The sequence below is a fragment of the Balearica regulorum genome, chromosome 7 (assembly GCF_011004875.1).
Source record: "Balearica regulorum gibbericeps isolate bBalReg1 chromosome 7, bBalReg1.pri, whole genome shotgun sequence".
In the NCBI taxonomy this organism is placed as follows: Eukaryota; Metazoa; Chordata; class Aves; order Gruiformes; family Gruidae; genus Balearica; species Balearica regulorum.
The window spans coordinates 27,597,999-27,623,589 of NC_046190.1; the positions used below are offsets into that span (position 1 = coordinate 27,597,999).

The 25,591-nt window shown below is 41.4% G+C and overlaps 1 protein-coding gene across 1 annotated transcript in view; it reads right to left on the reverse strand.

The window, feature by feature from the left end:
• Positions 1–24,175, reverse strand: part of ZCCHC24 (zinc finger CCHC-type containing 24) — a 112,119-nt gene extending 87,944 nt beyond the window's left edge. Inside the window, exons 1-2 of the mRNA XM_075758645.1 lie at positions 23,552–24,175; positions 6,840–7,040 (exon numbers count right to left, since the gene is read on the reverse strand). Of these exons, the coding sequence (XP_075614760.1) occupies positions 6,840–7,040; positions 23,552–23,791 (441 nt within the window). The 5' untranslated portion in view covers positions 23,792–24,175. The remainder of the gene's footprint in view (positions 1–6,839; positions 7,041–23,551) is intronic.
• Positions 24,176–25,591: the final 1,416 nt, after the last annotated feature.

A 25,591-nucleotide genomic window follows, 5' to 3' on the forward strand; every position in this document is an offset into this window, starting at 1 on the left:
ATTGAGTAGTGTTCTAGACAGGAAAGGGGCACAGACACAGGTCACTAGATATTTCTGTTTTCTTTTTCACTATCTAACTGCTCTTATTCTCGTTCGTTAGGGTTCAGTATGTTCTTTCCAAGCACCCAGTTTATCAAACAACTGGACATAAATGCCAGTTTTAAAACTAGTACTTTGGGAGCATGCTGTCAAAGCAGGGCTGTTTGGATCCCCTCTACTCACATACAGCTGTCCAAGTTACTTGCCTCTTTGATAAATGGTTTAAAGCCATGACATGCACAGCTTATTCAGAATTTCCAAAACAGAGAGAAATGAGGATTTTCTGATGTTTCAGACTCTTAAACAGCTTACAATTTCAGAGGTAAAATGGATGTGACAAAATTACAGCCCACCATCTTTTGTTACAAAATTTCTGCAAGTCTTCATAATAAAAGTAGAAATTATCTGAGAAAATATATCCAGCTAAACTCAGAAACTCTGAGAAAACTTGGCAGGGCTAAGTTCAAGCATATGAGTTAAGCAAAAAAACAACTCTCCAATAAATTTTGTAGTATATTTGATATTATGGAGTTGTCAAAGTGGCTGCATGTGGTAAAAAAGTAATTTAAAAAATCTTAGCCAAGTCCAAATCATCTAGAATAATTCTGTGGAGGTTCTGAGTGGAAAAATATGAATAAATTAAAGTAGTATGTTATGTATAAACAAGACTTTTGAGAGCCTCAAATTGTTGTAGTATGTCGTAAGGTGGAAGTTTAGTATGTGTGTAGGTATTTACAGAATGAACACCTAGGAATTACAATTTCTTGCAGAGATATATTTAGGTGAAGAAATAAGCACTATATGAAATAAGTTAATATATCAAAATGTACTTCAAAGATAGAGAACGGAGGAGCTGGATATATATAGATTTGTTTTCTGGAGTGCCACATGCAGTTTGAAAACAATTATATATAGTAGAAATTAACAGCTTTTTCCTGTACAGCACCATATCAAATGCCAGCAAGTATACTCCAATCAAAAACTATGGTGGAGCCTGCAAAATTGAGCCATAAAGGGTTTCAGATCCCTGAGGCACTGGAGAGCTTGACCCCTCATCCTATAACTGAGTAAGAACACCAACATTTCACTCAGTTCAATGGAGAAAAGATGTGTCTACTTGGAAGCCATCAGCCAATATCCAAGAGTACTGTAAAATGTAGCAACTGTCCAAAATTATTATTTTCAGAGTGAATTTTAAGATTTTGCAAAGTCTATGATCACCTTTCATTCCAGAGATCTCTGAAACATCATCTTCCACTTGAAAAGAAAAATAAATTTCAAAAGGTTTGTGTTTGTTTTGCCTTTTTTTTTTTTTTTTTAAATTAAGATCTTTAAGCCAAAACCCAGAAAGGTAAAATCTTTCCATCATTGTAAAGACAGCAGCTTGTTCATCATTGCCATCTCAGCCAGCCTTTGGTACCTGGAGGGAGCACAACTGTGGACTCCTTGCATTTTGCTGACATTTGAGATCCTTGCACAACCATAAGGCACAAGACAAATCAGATTAATGCTTCAGGCATGAGAGTCACTGCAATCTTGCAGCCAAATAGCTGCCTGCTGAGCCAACTCCACTGCCAAAGATCCACTTTATCTGACCACGGGGAGGGACAGCTTCAGGGCAGCATGATCTGGCAGACCAAGCTATGGACTAAGAAGAAAGGACTAAACTCAGCTTGACACTGATTTCTCCCACATCCTGCATGAAACCACAAAAGCAAATCTATGCAAACTCAAGCAGCCACAGTAATTACCTACTACTCCCATTGACCTGAATATGTGTTCTCAAGGTACTTTAGTTTTACAGGATTTGCTTCAAAGATCACTGTTGGCCTCATTAATATGGATCATGCCATACATTTCATTCACAGATTGAAAAATGCAGTGCAAAATAAGGCTAATATTGTTTGCAATTACATATACGTCTGTGGTAGCATGTCTGTACTTCTATGAGCACGTACATGCATTTTCCTCTACGAGTATAGTGTAAAATTGGGAAACGCGCTGTGTAACAGTTCTGTATCTCTGAGGGACCAGACTAAATAGTTGTTGTGCACCATGGATTTGACTGCAGAATGGTGGTATTTCCCCACTCCCCCCCACTAAGTCTCCATGATGTGAGAGTTCCTTGCCTGTGGAGGAATTTACAGGAATTGTCAGGAAGATTTTTTTTTTTCAGAGAGCTTGGCACTGGCACGGGGATTGGAGCAGTCTCCTTGTTCAGCACTCGAAAAACATGGCTGGAGCCATGTATTTTTTGAGTGACTAGTCCTGTACACGTTTTCACAAAAGGATTTGACAGCACTTGAATGAAGTTAGGGTAGAGAGACCAATAGATGGAACTGGTGCTTGGCAGAAACACAAGGTAGAGCAGTTTTGAAACTTTGAATACAGAGATACTTTGTTGGAGCTCTGAGCTTGGACGTCTACGAGTATGAGCTTTGGTGCTGCCTTTGCTGTTAATCCATTACTGCCCAAGTTAACAAGAGGAATGACGTATGCAATAAATGAGGTCTAGGATCTGTATCCACATATTTATTTCCCAAAGAAGATTTTGAGCCATAGCAAAGGTTCAATCACTCAGCAACTTCTAAGAACTTGAACTAGGTGGCTTATTCACAAATGTCCATATACACTGTATCTAACACCTTACCCCATTATCCTGTAATTTCTGCATATTAAACCTATATGATAGGTCTGAATTTAGGGTGATGACATCATGGAAGTATGGTAATGTCAGTAACATCCCTGTACTGTAAAGGAGCAAGATTCCTTTTGTACGGGCCATGCATAGTACAAACGATCCTACTGTTTATATTTTGTAGGATTTAAAAATATAGACTACATTGATAATGGGTGAAAACAGACAATGTAACTTTTTAGAAAAGGTCTTCTATGAGTTTCTATATCTGCTAGATATATGATTCTTCATGACATTAATTTATCTTAACTATTACTGGCCCAGAGCTGCTCATTATTTGTCCTGGCAAGGGAAAGAAAACCTATGGTTATCACACCTGCACAAGATGTATGCTGGCATGGTACTTTTGACTACACAAGTAAACAAAGTTTTGACAAATCTATATACATATATATTTATATATCATGCAACTAACTACTAGTAAATGAGATAGGAAAAGTACTCTCATTGCTCACCTTCCTTGCTATTTAAAGAGAATTATTTTGTATATTTGGTGGCACTTTCAATGATAATTTAAGAGTCCCACTATATTAAGTTTAAGAGCAAGGCTTTTATACTTTATTCTCTAGACATTTTTTCAATTCATTCAAGTCAATGGGAGTGCTGTATGTGCAAGAGCATCAGAGGGGTAAGATGTTATCATCTAAGCCACTGAAACTCAAAAATTAGTTCAGAGAAAATGTAGGTATGCTATAAAGATGACACTAAAGATAAAAAGCGCTGTGTTTTTTATAGACATAATAACTGCAACAAACAGTTTCTGTAAATGTAGCAAATTGGAAATTATTAACTCTGGTCATAATATTGCTCTCATTTCTGGTACTTTCTAAAACAGAAAACACACCTTCTACCACTACAGATCACACAAACTACGTGCTAAAATAATAGAACTTTGCTGAATGCCATTTCAATTTCCAAACAGATAATTTTGGACAGGTTATTGGACAAACTACATGTATCTGAGGTACTGAAATAGTAAAGCTGGCCTTTTTTATTTATAATTATTTAACCTTCTGGAATACCATCATCATTTACGATATAAATCTGAACCAATACATGTATATTCAGCAGTATGGTATGCCATCAACTTCTACAGCAACAGAAAAAGAACACATCTTTACAGTGTTTATAACAAGCAGAATTAGGGGAGGATATAAAGTCTTAAAGTTGTTACACAATTTCTTTGTTATGCAGGAAAAACTCTGTAAAATACCCCATTTCAAAATCTGTTTCTTATTAGGCAGTTACAGAAAAAGAAAATAAAAATAGCATATGATTTACTGATATGCATTTTGTCCAAATCAGATTAGTTTATCTCTTTGCTCTATCCAAATTTAAGTACTTTAAAAATGCATAGCTACAGCCCTTTTTTGGTAGGATTTGCAAAACAAATTTCATTTTTGACAGCACTAGAAAAACTAAGCATCAAAACCTAAGCTATTAAGTAGGGCATATAATGTTCAAATTAAGAAATCAGTTATTGTCAAAAGCCATGGTAACCAATGGGGCCCTTCTAACAAAGGCCTGACCCTGCCATTGGCGCTCCCTTCTTGTGCACAATGTTTTCAACATTTTGAATGTAACTCGTGCACACGGGGTCATCCCCTGTAGATCTGTCCTCAGATTTAGATAAAATAAGGGAAGTGCTTAAGTTTCTGTGAACACTTAAGTCTGCTCTTTTTCAAGAAAGCACTTATATGCTGACTAGACCATAAAACACTTGCTTGTGTTAGAAATCTCCAGTAAAGCAGAACTGATTTCGTATCTCCTGTTTCTTAAGTAACACAAACTTGGATCTATAGAAACAGATGGGGCACACACAGCAAAAGGCACTGATGAGATCTGTTCTGGGATGCCATATGTACATGTAGTCATGCATGCACACGGAGATGAAAAGCACAAGAGGACAGCCATAAGAAGAATTGGGGAACAGTGTCCATCTACTTTTTGTGAGGAGATGGAGAAAAGCTGGCTTGGTTAGTCCTACAGAATGAATGCTGAGAGAGGATACGATTGCAGTCTATTAATACATCCTGAGATAAACACCAGGGAGGGAGAAGAGCTATTTCAGTGGACGACAATGTTGGCAGGAGAACAAATGACTGTGAAGTGGCCACAAGTTACACTTCTCCTGGAAATTGGAAGATTTCTAATTAAGAGAGGACCGAGGTTCTGGAGCAGCTTCCTACATCAGCAGTAGTGAGGGCAAAATACTGAAACACTTCCCAGCTAAAACTTGATCAGTTTACAAAAGGGACTCTATGATATGGCTGCCTGTAACTGTAGAAGACCGCGTGCAGTGAGCAAGCAGATGCCTCCCGGTCCTGTGTTTCTTCACTCATTTCTTACTAGATCATAGGCCAGCCAGAGTATGCTCTGTAGGAAGTCTTTTTTTCTTGGTTCACAGAGAAATTGAAGATGTTACTAGTGAAATCTTAAAAAAAATTATATAGGATGTATAATTTAAGTAAATTAATCTTCCTGCAAGAGCCTTAATTTATTTGCATCTCCTGGATTTCTGAGGATATATCCTTAATTTTCATTAACTGTTCTTTAATCTCTAATGCCTCAAAACTCTAACAATACCTATGAAATAAATAATGCATTTCTGCTCCAACTCTGATACATTCACTTGGGACTGTCTGCGTGAGCTGAAGCTTGCACGTCAAGGGACCTGTTGCCTTCATTTGGTTTCTTACGTAGCACGGCACAGCCATCTCCCACAGTTCAGCACTCTATCTCTCTCTGCGCACATTTAGTAGTTGTAGTTCTAATCTCCTTGTTAAGTAATGTACACTATTACACGGTCCTATCTCTATATTTTGCTGTAACAAGCTAAACTAAGTACGTGAAACAAAGAAATATACAAACAGGAATATTTTTGATCTAGCAAGGAAAATTTCATATTTTTTCCCTAAAGAAAACTGTCTTATTCAATGTATATTGAAATAACATGAAGTAAAAATATTTTCAAGTGCCCCACCCAAGACTGTAAATGTACTTTAATTCCACAGTTTTTGTTAGAATTAATGAAAGATACACAGCTAAAGTCCATGACGAAAACAGTTTAGTCTGTGCATAACAGCAGAAGGAATACACTCAGCTAAAGCTCATCTGACATTAGACTCAATGCCATTCTGACCTTGCTCAGCTGGCAGATGCTTTTCCGCTTGTGATTTGGCTTATATATGTCTGACATCCTCAATGGGCGAATTAACTGTAGTTAATTCTATGCAGATTACTTCTGCTGAAAATCACACGTTAAGAGGGTAGGAGGTTAAAGCCATAATGAAGTGGATGTCAGTAATGTCCATATCTATATTTCTAGGGTATTGGCAGCACTTTAATTTCCTTGGGACTCTACAGCAGAATATTGTTGGAGTTGTGAAGGTTTAAGCCAGCAACACGCCTGCATCCAGGTGAAACTTGAGAGGGTGGAGAAACCTCGCACGTTGTGGCTTGGAGCCTCAGAAAAGAAAATTGCAGATTGGTGAGTGGTTTTAGTGCACAGCACTTTATACCTCTTTTCTAAGGAAATAAATATTGCCAGGTTTTGCTACTACAAAAAAGTTCTGGGAGTCCAAGAGTGTCACATTGGCCAAGTACAGCAAACCTCTTCTATGAGACGGAAGACATTTTGCACCAGGATACACTTGGAGCTTGTGTTACTGCAATGCTGATTCAATATCCTCATCCAGTGTAACAATTTATTCTCCTTTAGCATATATAACTTGTTATATTTTTATTAAGTGCTATTGCCAAACTGACTATACAGTATGCTGCTTGAAAACATATTTTACATAATCTCTGTGATAGAAAGTTATATGGTAGCCTTTTTTCAAGTTTCTAAAATCTATTTATTGTGTGCCTAGTTGAATATCTTTTGTAATTCTTATTAGGCAAATGAAATAGCATATTTTTTCCATCAGCATTGTGATAAAGAATAGATTAAAAGAACACATGACTAGCTTGGCACTTGGTCAAGATATTTCTTCAGTGCTGTTCACTCTAAAGAACTATTTCAGTCAAATTCTGTGTTACTAAATCAAGGAATGGTGAAAATTTTGATGAAGATTTTTCCATAACATTGTATATTCCTTACCTGTGGGCAGTCTTTGATGTAGTGTCCCTTGTTAAAGCAAAGGTGGCACAGGTAGTTAGGAGGTGGCCTCTTGCTGGGTTTTCTGGCTTCTGAAGAAAGGGATAGGTCAGAGAAATGCTCGGTGAGGGAGCTTAACCCATCCACAATGTTATTAAGAGAGCCATAAGGTGATGCACTCTTGTACAGACTGCTGCTTAGAGCCTGCCAAAGAAAAAGAAAAAAGTCATATGAAACACAGTACTGAATTAAGGATTGTTCTGAGGCTGACCTGAGTAGGGGAAAGATAAAAATAGCAGAAAAAATGTGATTTTTTTTTTTCTTTTTTCATTAAGAACATGGCTGCATATTTGAGGAGAGCAATATACAGCCATTAATAAAGAGGGTTCACGAAGGCAGTGCAGTGGAGCTGGTCATCCCACTGCTGAGGAAACTATTGAGCTTGCCATGGTTCACTTAGTCCAACCTTTCCACTAAGCAACGCCTGCTTTTTTTGTGTTTGATCATACCACACTCATGGTTAGAATATGCAGGCAAAAAGCTGAAAGAACAACCCACAAAAGGGAATCTTTTTGTGTCCAAAACTACTTACACAAACAATACCGACGTCAGGGAAAGGAAAAGAAAACCAAGAAAAATGTAAAGTAATTTTTAATTTCTAATCTGATTGAGACAGTCAACATAGAGTCCCGTGTTTGAACAATAACAAGAAATGTTCAGAACTACATCTGTCTTGGATTTTCTAAGGGGAAACCTGCTGTGATTTAAACATTTCCTGATAAACAGTAAATACCTAGGTTTTATACTTCACCTCAATGGGATCTTCACTCTCTCAATCTGCAAATCAAAATCAGGAGCTCCTATTTGCCATTCAGTAGTTTCAGAACAGCAGGAAACCCATAATCACCTAAATAGCTAATCTCTCTGATGGAGATAACAAGGATTCATTCACTTTAATATGTCAAGGCTCAAAAGAAACTGTGCAGTAGGAGTTTTAAAAGTAAATTTTAACTTTAAAAAAAAAAAATTAACATGGTAATGAATCACTATAGAAACAGGACCAATTATTGACAGTTCTCTCCACCCTGAAATGCTAGGACATATTTCGCAGGGTGTTTCTATGCTCAGTCCGATACACCTCACAGTAATGCTCATGTCACTCTCCTGGCATCAGAGAATTCCTGCTGGCTTATGGGAAAGTGAGGTAAGACGAGGTCCCCAGTCTGTGCTGCTGTGGAGACCTTGTTTTTCAGTGCTATTAAATCCAAATATTTCAATGCAGCCTTTATATATGTCATATATGTTACATATGTATTGAAGACTTGCATTGAAATTTATTTAGAGAGTACGTGAAATAAATCTGAAATAGATTTACATTTATCTCAGAGATCTCAAACATTCAGGAAGTCTGCACAGTGAATGTGTTTTCTGGGTAACAGTCACATACCGAAAGAATTATGTGGAAGCTCTAGGCACAATTACCTGGACAAGTCCCAGCTATCACTGAATCCCATCCCACTGCTGAGAGGAGAATCAGCCACTTTGTTTCAGGGGTTAAGCCTGTACATTTTAAAAGGAAAAGCTATTTAAAAAACTAACAAAAAAAAAGGTTTTAGCTGTTTTAGTCATCAAGCAACCAAAGATACCTCCAATGGTCACTGGAATTTATTTTCTAGGATTTATTGGACACTATTGGAATGAGAAATTCTTGGCATCAGATTATTAAAAGGAAGGGGAAGTGCTATGGATGCCAAAATAGTATTAATTAAGGGTCTTCAAGAAGTTTTTGTCTCCCTAGGAGCTACTTTCACTTACATATACTTGGAATAATGCAAAAATCTTTCTTTTTAAGAGCCCCTCTTGCCAAGAGGTTCTTAAAGTACTTCACATACATTACACCCATTAGTAACTTTGCAAATTCCCTATTATCTGATTTTTATAGAAGGGTTGGTGTATGGACACACGGAATGTGTGAAATCCCACTTTACCCATTGTCAAAAACTGGAACATCCTCTGCGGATGTAGAATATGTAACTCCTGCCCATCAGGAATCTGCTATTTCTGCCCCCAGGCCAACCCAGTGACCAAACAAAACATACATATCTACTGCCTTCAGTGGGCTTTGAATTGAATATATGGCTCACAGTGGTCACTATTTTTGTTTCTACATATCCTTTACAAGGAGCTATTACCCCCATTACAAGGGAGCAATGTGGCACCACAACTGGATATTACATAATTTACTCCTCCACCAACCCTTCTTGGCACATTTCAGGTCAATACTGAAATGTAAGGGTTGCAATGACCAAAGTTTTGCCCGCTTTGTCAGCAAACCTTTACAAACTTTTGTTTGAACCATGGCAGCCAGAAGCCTTGTCAAAGGCCAGGATCCCATCAGGCTATACGCTGTACCAACACTAAATCATAACCCTAGCAGACACCAATAGCTCTGTGGCTGAAGCATGATATATGGCTCTGAAAGTGGCCACCTGGTTCAGCTGCCAGGGCATTAGTGCGGTATGTGCCGAAGTTGGACACGCCAAAACATCCAGTCTACATACACTACCATGAAACACTTCCCTATAATCATCTTGAGGCCCAGTGTTGAAAAAGGAAAAGACACAAATATATCATCCCAGAAGATGACAGTAGAGGAGATGGACATTGCTGATGTTACTGGTGCTTCAAAGAACAATGAATTCATTAAGGAAAATTCCTAGATGATCCCAAGATGCAGCCTGTCCCTCCTGGTACAGAGTCAGGAAAACCACTTCAACGGTTCCTGCCAATCTGACCTGGAAAATGGTCTTAAATCAGTTTAACTCAGAGTCAATGTGAAAAACACATCAATCTGGCACTTGAAAGATGCTATAAAGAGCACCAGTGCAAACTGTGCTACATCCTGTCGCTAGCTGTGGAAATCTCCAGTTCCTCAGAAGGAGATGAGGAAAAAAGCTGTTCCAAAAAGCCAAGTTATACAATAAGGGTGGTGGTGGGAAAGTTCATCCTGGTCCCTGGAATCCAATAGCAAAAGCCCAGAAACATGTAATGAATATGATGGAAGCAAATGGTGATTTAGTCCATTTTGTCTTTGCAGAAGATAAGGAGTGAATGAATATTGCTGAGAAACATAAAACAGTATTTTTTTGTCTGGGACACTTAAGTGAGCAAATCAGCAATTCAGCCCTTACTAACTGTTTGCGCTGCTGCAAAGAGGAGTTTTCCAAAGGGTTTTGAACAAAAACTTTGAATTAGCTTCACACTCAAAAGGGATGTCCAGAGGATGATCAGAGTGACAAGGAGAATGCTGATGGTTTCATACAGATGACAGTAGAAAGGAAAATAGAGAGGAAGAGGGAAATGCATCCTGACCCATTCCGGTCTCAAGCTTATTGGTCCACATCTGGGAGGTGGCAGGGAGACTGCTCCTCTGATGAATTCAACAACAACAAAAAAAAAAAAAAAAAAAAAAACAAAAAAAAAGACTGCTTTGCATTCACAGTGTGCAACTAGCAAAACCAACCTATTTCTTTCAAAAGAAGACAATGCTTTGAAACCAAAAATAATGCCTCACACTTAGGAGTCTCAGATTGAGCTATGGCAGGATAAAAAGGATTTGGCAGTGAAAGGGTTAGTGCTCTCAAGGAACAGAAAGACCACACTGCATGTCCTAATTACAAGGCTCATCAGGCCAGCTGCAATGAATTCAGGATTTCCTTATCTTGCTGTAGTGGGAGGATGGGAGAGCTGGTGGTAAAACTTCAAAACTGGCTTGGTGAGAAGTTGGGGCTGATAATGTAAGTTTGTTGGGTTTGTTTTCCTCTATGAAACTTGTTGACTTAGTTGAATGTGAACTAAACTGAAAATTGGGTGTTGTACTTTCCAAAGGTAAGCTCTCTGCTCAGTAGATCTTTAAGCTGCGTCTGGTGGTGATGTTGGGAAGTAAGGCTTCCTTTGTTATTTGTTTGCTAAGTGTTTCCAGTTAAAGGACACATAATCTCTAAGGTTACAGTGTGGTCCTTTGTGAAAGAGGCAGCTATTGTCTTCTCTAGCTGTGTTACTCTGATTTCCAGTTGGGTAACATATGTGAGTGACTCAAGAGTTCCAGCGTTTAAATCACCTCTAAGAAATTCCTAGTTATGTGAATGATCTGGCAAATGCTCTTGATTCTCTTGGCTGGTCCCTGCCTTTCCGAGACAGCTTTTGGAACTGATGTGCCAAGAGGTGGATAAGGAAATACTGAAACAGAATTTATCTCTTTAGCTTCTTTTTTAGTGACGGTATCATGTTGAAAGTAAAGGCAATAGTACTGTTAGAAATACGCAATGAAACATTTGAACAAATAGGTGGTAAGTCTTCCTTTCCAAATTCCCCATGGTATGGCTATTGCTTTAGCTGTAAAGGTATTTTTTTTAAGGGTGAGCAGAAAGCACAGACTGCGTGATAGCATCTCAACTGTGACAATACTTAATTCTGCCCAGAGGTGATGGGATGACCTATTTTCCAGAAGAGCTTATATCAATAAGCAATAGCAACCTGTTTATGTGGGAATGGCACCTTGTTATTAGGACTTACAGGAGTTAAGAAGCAAAGCTTTTAGGTATGAGACTGGAAATGTAGAGGCATATTTGGAAAGTTCAGTTTCTGCCCTAAGTTCTGTCTATGGCTGCTGGACTTTTCAGGCAGTGATGAAAGGGTACAAATCCACTAGTTACCTTCAGTTAGCATGACCTGTGCTGGCTGAAGTGGTTGATGGGCTATGCCTGGCCAGTACATTTGTTTGGTGCTCTTGGGGTTGTTTGGTTTTATTTTTGTTTTAGAACTATACTTTAAAAATAACTTTACCTGCCCCTTTGAAGACCTCCTTCCCTCACGAGCATCCCAAAGAAGAAACTACACTGGTACCCGTACACAATATATCACCTCTTAAAATAAGAAGAAATTGATAAGAACTTAAGAAGATTTCTCCCAGTGGTTCTCTCCACATTTGTTTTAATTGCACATACTGAAATGAGGTCCTGTAGCATTTCAGTATTCCTATAATGTAGTCCAGTCATTGATTCTTCATTACATGAAATAGTCTGTAATTGGAAAGTGATGAACAAAGAATTTTTGGTGGCTTATTTTTGCTTTAGTATGTTGCCAACCTAATAAAGCAAACAAAAATAAAGCAGTCTTAACTTCCAGGGTTAAGTTTAAGTCAGCAGGCACCATGGCTGTTTGAAGTTTGTTGGAAAAAAGGAGTTGGGTTGCCCTATTATCAATGTGGAAAAAGTAAGGTTTTCATATACTATAAATTATAAACATTCTCCAGTCTGTGAAGCGGGTATGATGGTAACCAGACTAGCCAGGCTAATTATTAGTCCTGCACTGAAATGTCAAAAGGTGCTGAGGTTGTTTATCAGCTTGGATTTTCATGAAGATAAGAACTGATCCCCATGCTGTGTTGTAAGTAAAACAGTAGGATAGACAAGTCATTGCTCTCAGTTGCTATTTTCGCATTGGATGAGGGGGAAATCTGAAGCTATCAAAACAGTAATTCAGTGGCTTCTCCGTGCTAATATGCAAAATTTAGCCTGAGGGCCTATATCTGTCTTCTCCGCTAGTGCCCCAAGGCTTGCTTCTGGCATGGGATTTATCTGTGGAGCCATGACACATGTGTGAAAGTACAACAGTTGCACCTGAAGATGACCATGTGTGGAGAAGAGCACTCCAAATCTGTGACTTTTCTGTGCTTCAGCTCTTTATAACTGGTCAAAACACTTGCCTGATTTTGTCCTCAAAGAAAATATCTAATGCAGAATCAATGTTTATGGCCAACCCCAAAGCCTTCTGAAAATAGAGGGATTAAATGAAAATACTGTTATAAATTTAGTTGTCTGTTTCTTCTGGCTCAAATTAATACAAGTTTAATTACCAAGGCTGAACTAGAAAACCTCAAAAACTGCTCCTGTATGGCTTATGTCTGCCTTAGCTCTTCTGATAAATTATAGATACTTCTACAGAAAACAGTTTGAGAGTTTACTCAGTAACATTTTATCCTTGGACAACTGCAAGGAAAGCTCATCGCTCAGTGAATAAAATGTTTGCCTGGAGGAAGAAAAAAAATACTCGGGCTTCTGTTTCCATCTGAAGTCAATGTTTAAGTTAGCTGTCAAAAAATCTGGTCTTTAGGCTGACTTTAGTAAAATGTGAATTACTCAAGTTCCTCATCTAAAAACACAGATAAATGTAGATTAGCCAAGTAAACCTTAATTAACACATTCCTGGCTAGTTAGATGAGCCAAGTATACCTTAATTCATCCTTCTGTAGGGGGTTTAGATACATGCTTGTATTAAGTTGCTAACACTAATGCCTACTTCAAAATATTTTCAGATCGATGGCACTAGGACTTTCCTTTTGCAGAAACAGTATCTTAAAGAGACAACTATGAATGTGGCATGACTTGTCAGTAGCTGTGAAGCGCGTCAATGGTAGGACAATGAATCTTTAATCCAGTGGATAGATCTATTGAATCTAGTTATTCCAGACCTGACCACTTGAGTGGCTGCGGCTTCTCGGGTCGTAATTGCTCATCGCTGCTGAGACTCTGCAGAAGAGCAAGTGGGTGCTCCTCTGTGTGTGACTGGCATACTTTCAATTCACAACAAGGTTGAAGAGCAATGCATGCCACCATCTCACCTTGCTTTAAATCTGCTGATCTTTAACGTTTTGATCTAAAGCTTTCAATGAGTTTCACAAATCTTCAGATCTTAAAAAATGCTGCTCCTTCCTCTACTATACAGTGGTACAGAAGTAACAAACACTGACGGTTAAGTAGTTGCTCAGCCACCGTCATCAGGACTGCTGAAGCTCAGGTAGACCTCTTAGCTCTCTGCTAGTAGTGTGAGCCTCCTCATTTCAGCCTCAGGGAAAGGGTTACTGTGGACCTCAGTATGGGATGCTTGTTTTAAACGATATACAAAGGCCTCACAAAAAGCCATTAATGGCAGACGTGAAAAGGTGGTAAAGGAGAGGATAAAGATTTCATCTGGTTAGAGGCGTGCAGTCTTGGAGGAACTTTCTAAATCTTGCACCGAGCTCCGCAGGGATCCTTTTCATCCACCGAACACTAAACAACTGCCCACTTATGTTAAAGAGAAGCTCTAACACATGAGCACTATATTAGGGACAAGGGAGACCATTCACGTTGTAAATTACTTTAACACATCCCCACAGGAGCTTTCATTCCTCGGCCTGTCCCTCACTGCCTGCAGCTGAGTTTCTCCCAGGCTGCAGACGGCCAACCTCCCTGACCTTTCCGAGAGGGGGCTGCAGGGAGGGCCTCCACCAGACACCTCAATCCCACTGCCTCCTCGCGTTGTCGAAAAACAAGCCTATTTTGTTGAGACAGGGTTCTGGGATGAGGAGGAGGTTATGAACGTTGTATAGCATAAAGTGAGGGGAGAAACGGATGGACATGTTTTGACCCTTGCGCTTTCTGTTAACATCTCTGTTTCCTGCAGGAAATCTTGTCTCAATCTGACCTGTAGTTTGAAAAACAAGAGTCGGGTTTCCTCTCATTTGGTGGGTCTTTTGACACTCCAAACATAAGAAAAATAACACCCGGAAATAGATATGTGCCTGTTCAAGACACGCTTAGGAAAGCATTCACCTCCTATACAGCTCTTGCATGATGAAAGGTTTTGCCAAGAAATGTCCATTTTGGGTTAAATAGAACTTTAAGTCTCAGACAGTGTTGTTTATATCATTTACATTCAGTAATGCCTTCTTGGCACAGAAACCTCTGCGATGGCTGCCAAAGTTTAAAAGAGGCAAAGCTAAGGTCACTGTCAGAGGTAGAAACAATACATCATCTGCCCAGAACGGGCCCCTTGCAATGCGCTTAGGGCCTCAGTTCCTGCACTCATGGGAAGACAAAAACTTTTATTAAATTCAATATAGTGAGGAAATAAATTATTTCCATGTACTAAATGACAGGCTGGAATTTCATTTTGTGACTCCAGCTTTTAGATAGTTTTATCTACAGCACAGCTTGAAGTGTGATCTGAGCAAGTAAACCTAAAACTTTACAATCTGCTTCAGATAAATTATAAAACAACAATTGACTAATCTGGTTTCCAAGTAGACTTAAGGATTTTTTTTCCAGGTTGGGTCTGTTAGAGGAATGAATCTATTACTCTATTTCAGTTACGATGTATGTTGGAGAAAGATGGTTATAAGAACATTTTCATATTTCAAGGACCACTGATGCTCAAACCCTCTTAAGAGCTCTTGCTAATCCCCCATTTTCAGGATGCAATGACTGTAAAATAGTTCCTTTGTTTTCTGTTCAACCATAGGTATCACCAGCCTCAGTGATTACACCCAAATAGTTGCCTAGCAGGCTGGCTCTGCATGAAGAAATACAGGCTCCAACTCCCCTGCTACAATCACAACCAAGTTTAGGAACCTGGAACCTCTAGGTTGGCAAGAGAAACCTATGGGAGCAAGACGATACCTTTAAAATGTTTGCTTGGTTGACAGTTAGCTGGATGAGATGTAAATATAGATTTCCAGATTCCTGTGATCCTTCTAGGGTATCACACTTGTGTTCATTCAAGAGAGACACCAAATCCTGTCATGTGCAGGGAGTAGGTGTGGGTGGTGGTTTAATACAGCAGGAACATATTTCTGCTTTGGATATGAGAGCAAGAGTCCTCGATCATGAGGGCATTTGGTGATCTTCAAACTGTATCTGTAGAAACAAAAAATGTATTTCCCAAGATACAGGTTTAGAAGACCACGTAGCAGCTCTCCTATCAGCAGCAGTTGAAAGAGCTAAGAAGAAGGGCCTATGAAAGGCTCCTTTAAATTCCTCTTAGTCAAAGTATTGGACTTGTTTAGTATTTGCTTACACCAAAACACATTACAGAAAGAAATGGGCTCGGCTTGTGATATGTTAAAACTTAAAAATCACCAAAACTCCCAACAGCTGTGCTGGCCTGACTGCCAATGAGGGATACAGACAAAGCCCAGGCCTTGTAACCCTGCATTTATTCTGCTTTCCTCAAGTGAATCTGTCTATAATTTTAGGTTCTACTTTTAGTAGATCACAGGTTGTTTGTAACATTTCTGAGAATAAAAACTGACCTGCAGGAAAAAAAGAAGTGATCTAAGTTGTGACATTTATGAAATACTGTCTGTCTGACTTAGGTCAGCATTATTGTAAGATTTTTGATTTCCTTTGTTCCATTATAACTTCTCTGGAACCCAGACAGAACCTAAGTAAACTGCCGTGAAGCAAAGACTTATATTCTTCCCATTTAATTTAATCATTTCATTGTGGCTTTTAAAAGAGGAAGAAGGGCAATTCAGGAGAGTAGCAAAATGGGTATCAGGCTGCTGGCAATTTTCCTGGGGAAAAGAAACCAAGGAGAGGTACAAATATTAACCGCTACATTTCACGAAACATTCAGAAGCTTTAAGGTGATAGCCAGTATCACTTTTTAGGCAGTATTTATATGTATGTATCTAGTTTAGGTAACAGAACATTTTGCTTTTGTTTCTAGGCAAATGCATATTATGAGTATTGTATTATTTAGCTTTGTTAATATCTGTGCCTGCACCTTTCTGCAACTGCACAGGTCCTTTTTTTTTATGCTTCTGAAAGCAGCATGGGAAAGATCCTCTGGTCACAGATTTAAATATCGCTTAAATCAGGTGTTAGAGTCCTTTTATGGCCCCCTTAAAACTCTGCACTAGAAAACTTTTCTTTGTATTAATCCTCACCTAGTGACTGTAAATTATGTGCTCTTTTCTTCTGATTGTTTATTACCAAAGTAACAGGACCATTGATAAAATTGTTTTGCTATTTATCTCCTACAACTCCACAAAATCCCCCAAACAAACAACAACAAGGCAGGGGAGGGAGGGGAAGAGGACTGGCTTTTGGATAAAAGCAGTTTTGTACACTTTTTAGTTATCCATTCATCCCATACACTTCATAAATGAATATATTGGTTCAAATCAGACTTGATTGTATGATCATTTCTGCAGTTCAGTGGAGAAGAGTCTTCCTCTTCTATTCTGAATAACTGAGTCTGTGTCTGCAGAGCAAAAGAGGAAGGGATGAAAAATCATTACCCAACACAGAGTTACATCACCCCTTTGTTTGGGTGCCTTGGGATGGAAGACACTGTAAATGCATAAAGTAACTGTAACTGCAAGCTGTGTTTATAAAATAACAGAATTGTAACAAGACTTCTACATGGTTTTGCCCCCAGTTATGGGTGGGCTTTTTTTTCTATTTATTACCTGGCCAGTTTTCCAAGACATGGACTTGTAAGATGGAAAGTGAATGCCAGTTCTCTATCAATGAGGAGTTTGCATAAATACAAAGTCCCAAGTGATTTAAAAGAGTTGGCAATAATTTTCAACTAATCAGGAAGAATACATATAATTGGTTTATCTTCTATTGCTAACTTTTTTTTTTTTCCTCTGAATCTATAAAAAAAGAAATCAATAGTTAAACAGAAAGCCCATATCCCTCTTCTGGAAGACATGATTTAGGTTCAGCAATTAATATTTTAGCTCTTGCTAGCTTTCCATTGTTCAGCTTTTGATGTGATACTAAGTAGCTGCAGAAGACTATGGTGGATAATACTTTTGTTGCCATGAACTAAAGCCCAGGTGTAAATCATGTTTGAAATAGTTAAAGCTAGACGAAGTGCAGGTGTGCTGCAGAGCTACAGCAGCACTTACTTCAGGTGTGGGAGGTAAGGAAGCAACAAAAGAGGCTGTGGCTGTTGGAGTAACTTTAACACACCTTCAGGTCTTACTTCTGGGAGCTTTCTGCTCAGTTCTTACTCAGGTAAGGAAGCCTAAGTAAAAGCAACGTAACTGTATTTAGAGTACTTGCTTAAGAGAACCAAATTTGGCACTTGTGTATTCCCTTCTACAGTCAAATTGCTATTAGGTAATTCAGCCTCACTGTGAAGAACAAGAAGGGTATCTACCATATGCAGTACAGTGCTCTTAAATTTTTATTTTTTTTTAATTCTGGAGAGTAGGTAAGTCTAAAGACATACCTAGGCAATACAAATGGAAGAGTGTAATTTGTATGATAACTTGAGTTTCCCACTTCTTAAAAAATATCTATCTTATTTTCAGACTCTACTTCCTATAGTACATTTATGTATGGTTTGGTTGTTGGTTTTTTTTTCTTCCCCGGCAAAAGAGGCTGTCTTCCAAAGACAGAAGTAACAGAGCAGGAGGCCATGGCTGCAGAAATAGGAACAGGGAGCAAATAAGAAGTCTTCTAGACTTAAGAACCTGAAATTTCCCATTTTAAAGCACAGATCCAACTGGAATTGGAACTATAGTAGTTGTTAGTTCAACTACCTGTAATAGGATCTGAGACTCGTGAGTCCAGAATAGAGAGTGGGCAGTGAAAGCCATGCTTCATGTGCTGAGGCAATATCATCAAAAGGGCTCTAGAGCTGGCTGTGTGGAAGGACAGAGGAGGCTGATGCTGCCAAGATCCCCAAATGCATATTGCCTCCTGACTAACAGAGATCCAGTTCCCTGGAATCTCTTACAAAGACCAATGTGAGAATTGACACTTTACTTCTTGAAAAACAGTTTGAAAGGAGTTGACCAGCACTTTAATTAGCCACAAAGTATCTGTAATGTACAGTCATCCTGAGGCAGAGAGCACAAGTTCCTCCAACACAGAATTGTGGAGCTATTGCCTTTTCAATAAAATTTGCAGAAGGATAAGGGCGCTGAAATGTTAGTACTTACATGAAGAACAGTGAGGAAAATGAAGATGAGGAAATCAATCAAATAATAATCACTGTTATTAAAGGATACCTTCATGTACTGCAGGCAACCTGTACGCTGCACTACTCTGTCAATAACTATGCTCAAATAAGACGAGCTATTACTGTGGTGGTTTAGCCTGCATGAGAAGCAAGAACTCCTGACTGCAGTGCTGAGCACACTAAGTACTCTGTGATCAGAAATATGCTCCATGCGAGAATAACTAATAATATTCCACAAAAAATGAAGAGAATTAAAAATGTTTTGGAGCATACGGCAATTTCTGCTAATCTGCATCTCTGCTGTATTTGCCCTAGGACCGTACTGATTGTGAGCAGCCTCTTATAAGGTGTTTTGCTCTCTCTTTTAAATATCTTAATCATGGCTGTTCTCAGAGATATGAGACTTAATTTAGTGAGTCAATGGCCTGATCTTGTATGGCAATCCCTGTGTTCCCCTGATGCTATGAGAATGGTGAAACATTTTATTTTTAATCTTATAAGCATCCTCCAAATTAACTCATCTAGACTAAATCACAGATCTTTCTTCATCAAGTACCAGGCTAATGTGTATTCCTCTAATTCTATGAAAGACAGATGGAAAACAAGTTTGTCTGATATGAAATGTATCTTCTGTAGAAATGCCAACTTTCTTCCATACATTTTGTTCTTGACAGTGTTTCATGGGGTGTTGCTATTCATAAATGAATGTCTCTGTCATACTAACTCTTCTTCTTTGGGAAGCTGTCTGATAAGCAATATCTATCCCAGGGCTGCAGTCCTGCTTCTGTTACACAGGGGTTTAAACATTATTTTCCACAGTACTCTGTCTAAACATTTTTAATTCCACAAATTTTCCTTTCTGAGTGATCTACACCTTACTGTAGCAAACTGAACTAGCTCATGTTCTTTCATTCCCAATTAGTTCATCTCTTGCCTGTAAGGATTGGATCTGGAAGTCCCCGAGTCAGAAACATTAATTACTTTTTTGAAAAAAGTGATTCTTTTCTAATCTAGTATATGCAGTTATTTGTGCTCAAATAAGATCTTGTTTTAAGTCTGAAAAGTGGCTGCCATAGAGGTTTCTGGAAGGAATTCCCCTCTTGGAAAGACATGCAGAGTATTGCACATGGGCAAAGAATTCATTAGGACACAGGCTGCTTCTCGTGTGTAAATATTGGCTTGCGCCAGAATTAGCACTCCACGTTCAAAGAAACAAGTTCGATGATTATAATGTGGTAATTCCTAGTTACTGGTTGCTGACCCTTCTTGACTGAAGTCAGCATTGATCTGGTAGGATGCCTACTGTGAGTACAGAAAAATACCATATAACTCTTACACCGTTATTCTAGGTTTCTCAATTATATCACTCAATGACACAAAGCCACAGTTACCTGGCTGTGTCTCAAATGCATTAAATCCCATGTAACCAGCCCCACAACAAAACCTCAAATACTTGGCTCTGATGGATGGTGCTATAATGAGGGTGGAGCTCAGTTCAATAGCCAGTTTAATGCATCTTAATGTTCTAACATGCTTTCGTTTCATATCTAGGACAATAAATGCTGCAGTAAAGTTTTATTTAAAGCAGGCCTGTTTTGCAAAATGAGTCTTGCTTATGGAACAAAACACTCATTGTCGCTTTACTGTTTAAACCTTTATTATTGCTTTTTTCCCTGGTACAATGGGCTTTTATGCACCAAACAGCTGTGTTCATCATGTTTATTTAGAAGGCGTCCATTGTAGTGGAAAAAGTCTGGAGGACAAAAATCTTGGTGAAGTGCAAGACTACTCTGTGGGTGCTGGCACTTTTATTTTTTCTGTCCGGTTCCTTCGGTCAGCATGCGAGTCACATACGCAGGCACTGCCATGCAGACTTGCAAATCCAGTATAATAGCAACTTTTCACAAGTGCTGTCTCTTATTCCAAGCGTTCTCCTCCAGAAATTTTCAACTGCAAGGCAACATACAGGACGCGTGACTATTTTACACTCTGTGATCCTATCGTTTCTCAATCTGTTGCTATTTTGGCCCCTCATTAGGTCACTTTCCAAATATTGTGTACCGCTATGTGTCAATCATTGTCACAGCTCTGCTCCAGGCTAAGCCAACCCAGGACAAAACTGGGAGGGGAATAAAAAAAAAAAGCCAACCAAAGCAAGCACTGTGTAGAAAACAGTCAACAGTTTAACTGTGGAAAGCTATGTGTTGTTCCAAAGATAGCATAAGCCCACTTGATGCAAAAGCAGTATACAGTACTAATGCTCCCAAAAATAATTTTACGCAGTTGAAATACATAGTGTATACCCCGTGGCATCTGCAAATAAACAGATGTTAGAATCTCAAGAATTAAGAGCATGACATTGTAGGAAACTGTTGGGTGACTCCTGCCAAAAAAGCAGTCTAGTTTCCAGTTTCTGGAAAGAACAGAGCATCTAACATATTGACAGAACTTTTTTTAAGCAACATTATCTCTAACACCTTCTAAACCCTTGAATGAAAGCTGCTGTATAAGCAAGCAGCATTAGCCTGGGGAACTAAAGGGTTCCCTACTCTCTTCAGGGTATATCCAGCAGGGCGGATGCATTCCCATGCTGTAGGAGATGGCTGTGCCCCTTTCCCTCCTTTCAGGGTACCCTGAAAGTACCCAGGTTACTACTAACACATAGTTCAGCTAAACGTGGGAAACATAGAAGTGTCTCTATTAGCCACATAGTCAATGCTGCTGTTGTCACAGGCTACAAAATTAACTGGAACAAACTAACATGTTTGATCTTTCAATATTTTTAAAACATCTGTATAGAATTAAATGGCTCCTTAGTTTCTGAACGGTGAATGCTCTAGTCTTTCTGCAGAGCTGGCATTCTCAGTCGTTGTCATTCATGTACTTCAGACAACTGTAACGAGGTTAAAAAGAGCAGACTGAAGTTGCATCCATACAGCTCATGGATGATAGGAATCCATGCAGAAATGCAGCTAAGGTGACTGCTGGGATGCCAGAGCAGTGTGGCCAAGGGGACACTGCGACGGGGCTGACCACTCGGAGCTGGGGCTGAAGCAGAGGCCTGGGGAAGGTCTGGCATACTGGGAAAGTGATTTTCCAGAAGAAAGGAGAAAAGTTGGGGGGGGCGGAATGGCAGAAATGTGAGACAAGTGGAAAGGGAGAGTGTGTTACAAAAGGATTAGCCTCTACTTGCAAGCAGTATAGTAGGCGCAGAAAATGAACTCGGGGGGGGGGACTTTAAGCAGAAGAAAACGGTTTCTTAGAGACTGTTTCAAAGGCTTCCTGGATGCAGCCTCCATTTACTTGTTTCTTCCTTTTTCTCCCAAGAAGAAAAAAGACCTGCTGTGAGCAGAATGTATCCTGACTTGAACAAACACAGACCTGAACAGAGTCCCAGTCTGGGGAGAGTCCGTGTAGGCCAAACCCCTGGAGTCTCTTCCCTACCTGGGCACCACGAAGCTTGTAAGCCAAGCAGAAAGGGGCAAAACCTACAACTTGAAATTAACAGGTAGGTAGCTGGAAGTTTAAATAACACTGCCTGTTAGTATTTTTGCAAAATCAATGTTTCTAAGTCTGTGTGTTTTTAAACAGGGTATGTGATGTTGTGCTTAAGAAGGCTGGGTATATCAGACTGAAAGGATTTTGAATTATATACTTTCAAAAATAGTGTCTGTTTTTAGACTGGATGTGCTTTGTGAAATTCTTAAGCAAGAAAGATTTTCTAATTAAGGAAAAAAGAATGTGTATATCTACCACTGGCTGTTAACTGTGAACAGCTCTGACACTGTAGCCAGGAGGGAATTTGATTTGTTTTCAATTAACGACTCCATACCTTTGGTAGAACAGAAATGTTTATTTTGACTGAGAATACTTCTCAAACCTATGCTTTAACTTAAATGGAGCTGGGAGGACTCTGAAATGTTATTCTGTGGGAACTGCTAGAACAGGCGAGACACCTAGTCCATCTAACCCTCATCAAACAGAGCCACCGTTGAATGTCTGTAAGCCAGAGCTGGGTGGCAGGGAGTAACGGCATTGTTGGATCTCGTCTGGAGAGGCTGGGAGCTGTGGTGTGTGAGGTGCCACCTTGCAGTATCCCCACGCAAGTGAAGTCCCTCCAATGCAGAAGTGCTTGACCTCAACAACTTCCTGTGACAGGGAGTTCCACAGTGAATTGTCTCAGCATACCCCAGTGTTTTAGCTTCCTTCCCTTGGGTTTCATTTAGTCTCGTTCTTGTGTTATGAAATGTGCGCAAAACTTTTTTTTACTCTGGTTTTGTCACGTTCCTGTTTATATCTCTTCCTCTCAAATCATGCTGGCCTCTGATCTCTCTTAAACTATATATATTCTTTCTATCAAGCTTCCTAAAAAAGTGTGGGGAGGGGGATTTTTGCGCGTTATTACGGTTGTAGCACTTCTTTTGTGTCGTGCCCCCCGACCCGCACCCCTGGCACCGTCCCGGCTGCGCACGGGAGATCGGTGTAACCATTTACCAGACTGTCAACACGGGCGGCCCTCGCCGCTCGCGGGCGGCGGGAGGAGGCGGCGACAGGCGGCTTCGCCAATGCCGCTCCGGCGGCGGCGCCTCGCCCCGGCCCGGCCACCGGCCCGTTAGCGGGACGGGCGCCGCCAGTGCCGAGGGGCCGGGGCGGGCGGCGCGGGGGAGCGGGGCGGAAGGCTCGGCGCGGGAAGGAGCCGGGGAAGGAGCGTGCGCGGCCGGCCGAGCCTCCCCGGCCGCCACCGTGCGGGGCGATGAGCGGGGTTCCCCCGTCCCGCCGGCGGGCTCGGTCCTGGCTCGCGGGGGGGAGGCTGCCGAGGCATCATGGCGGTTGTAGCCGGGGGGGGGGGGGGAGAGGCCGGGGGCAGCGGGCGGGGGGCAGCGCGCCGGGCGGCGGCGGCGTGGACTCACCTCGCTCCGCTGGAGCTGGAAGAAGCTGTTGAGATAGCTGGAGCTGAGCGAGGAGCCCAGCTCCGGGGTGCTCTTGGTGTAGCCGAGGTCGGGGTGCTGGGACGAGGAGGGCTCGGGTCTGAAGGCGTCGAAGGCGCTGGCCTGGTGCGTGTCTTGCAGCGAGAGATAGACCCAGTTGAGGAGCTGGGCGGGCTGGTAGACGGATGCGGCGCTGGTGTCGATGGCTGACAACAAGCTCATCTTTCCCCCCCGGGCTCTGGCGGCGGCGGCTGTCCCCGCGGTGCCGCACCCCTCCCCGCGCTCCAGCCGGCGCCGCTTTCCCGTCCCTGCCCGGGGTGTTTCCTCCTCGCCGCCCGGAGAAGAGGAGAGGACGGGCCGGAGGCTCCCTGCCGGGCCCCGCGCCGCTCTCGCTCCCCTTAAGGCCGGCGGCGCCCGCCCAGCGCTCCGCGCAGCACGGGCATCGCTGCTGCTGCTGCCGCCCGCGGGCTCCGCAGGAAACTTTCTGCGCTGTCCCTCCCCGCCCGGCCGGTGCCTGCCCCGCTATCTGTCTTTATTCCCACTCCCGCAGGCAGCCGCGGGGAGGGGCTGCCGGAGCTCCGGCCGCGGCGCCGCGCCCCCATAGGCCTCCCGCCCGCCGCGCTGCTGGATGGAGGGGCGTCCCGACGCCGCTCCGCCTCCCGCCCTGCCCGGCTGCGTGTCTCTCTGTATGTGCGTATATGCATGTGTTTGTGTCCGTGCATACGTGTGTGTGTGCGGAAGGTCCCCATGCCGCCGGCCGGGGGTGTCCCCGGGTCGCTGGCGGCTTGCCCGCCCGGTTTGCGACGGCTCGCTCCCCGGCCTTCCTTTTCCTCCTTCCTGAAGGTTTTTACGCCAAACACGCGCAAAGCTCTTCGGAGGGCTGCGCGCCGGGCCATTTCGGGGTGGTTTTTAACTCTGCAAGTTTCGTTCTGTATCTCGTCAGCCCGCCCTCCCTTTTCACTCTCATTTCTGTTTCTTGCTGGTGCTAGGGGCTCATCGTATTCTGAGGCTCCTTCTCATTAAATCCCTGTCAGAGCTCCAGGTTTAGCAAGGCTTGCTCGGTCACTGCGGTTGTGCCAAGCCTTGCAGAGTTCGGGTTTCCCAAATAAGGCAGGCAAGCGGTGCGATGTTCCCTTTGAAATCCATCTAGGTAGCCCTGGCGCAGGCTCTTGGGGAGCCTGGCTGCGGTGGGATACACTAGAGTTAAAGCTGAGTAGGCCTTTTAAGGAGTCGGTAGCACAAAAGAGGATGATGAATGATTCTCTTTTTAGGAAGGAGCCTGAGTGGATAAGCTGGTAATTAACAGTTAACTCTTCCCCACTGCCTTCTCTGCGATGTGCGGAGTGGAGCAGGGCAGCTATTTCTCACTTGGGTACAAACACTGTAGCAATCAAACTAGGAGTTGTCTTTTTAAAACCAAAGAAACTCCCAGGAGGTAACTTAAAAACATGAGCAAAGCTCCTTGTGCTCTTTCCAGAGTGACAAGAGGCTAAAAATTAATGTGTCTTCCCAGTACGGTCTTGGGGAAAAAATGCCTTCCTTACTTAGATAACACAAAAAATATCTGACCTTTGAAACATCAAAGTTGGCATCTAGGTTTGCTGTAATGAGCCATGTGTCTCTGCCAAGATGGAAGAAAAATCGCTGTTCTGAAAAGGCATAGGTACAAGCAATAGAAAATGCACATCAGCGTACGCACAGTAGAAAATGCTATTAAATTGTCAGCTGCAGACACCAAAGATGGATGCATTTTACTTCTGAGAGCAGGTAGTTAAGGCAGCACAGCTCTCTGCTTGTAGGAATTTAAGTGAAGACTGTAACTTTCCACAACTGCAGGGCGAGGCGAAGTTTGGAACAGCTGAACCAAACTGAACTCCTTTAGCGGTGCTATTATTTATTTCTTTTAAAATACAAAGTCCTTGCAGCATGACTGCAGTTTGCTCACTTGTAAGGTGTCTTGGTTTATAAGCCCTTTGGAGCACATTTGGGTACCAGCATGAGAAGGAACAAACTATGCCAGTG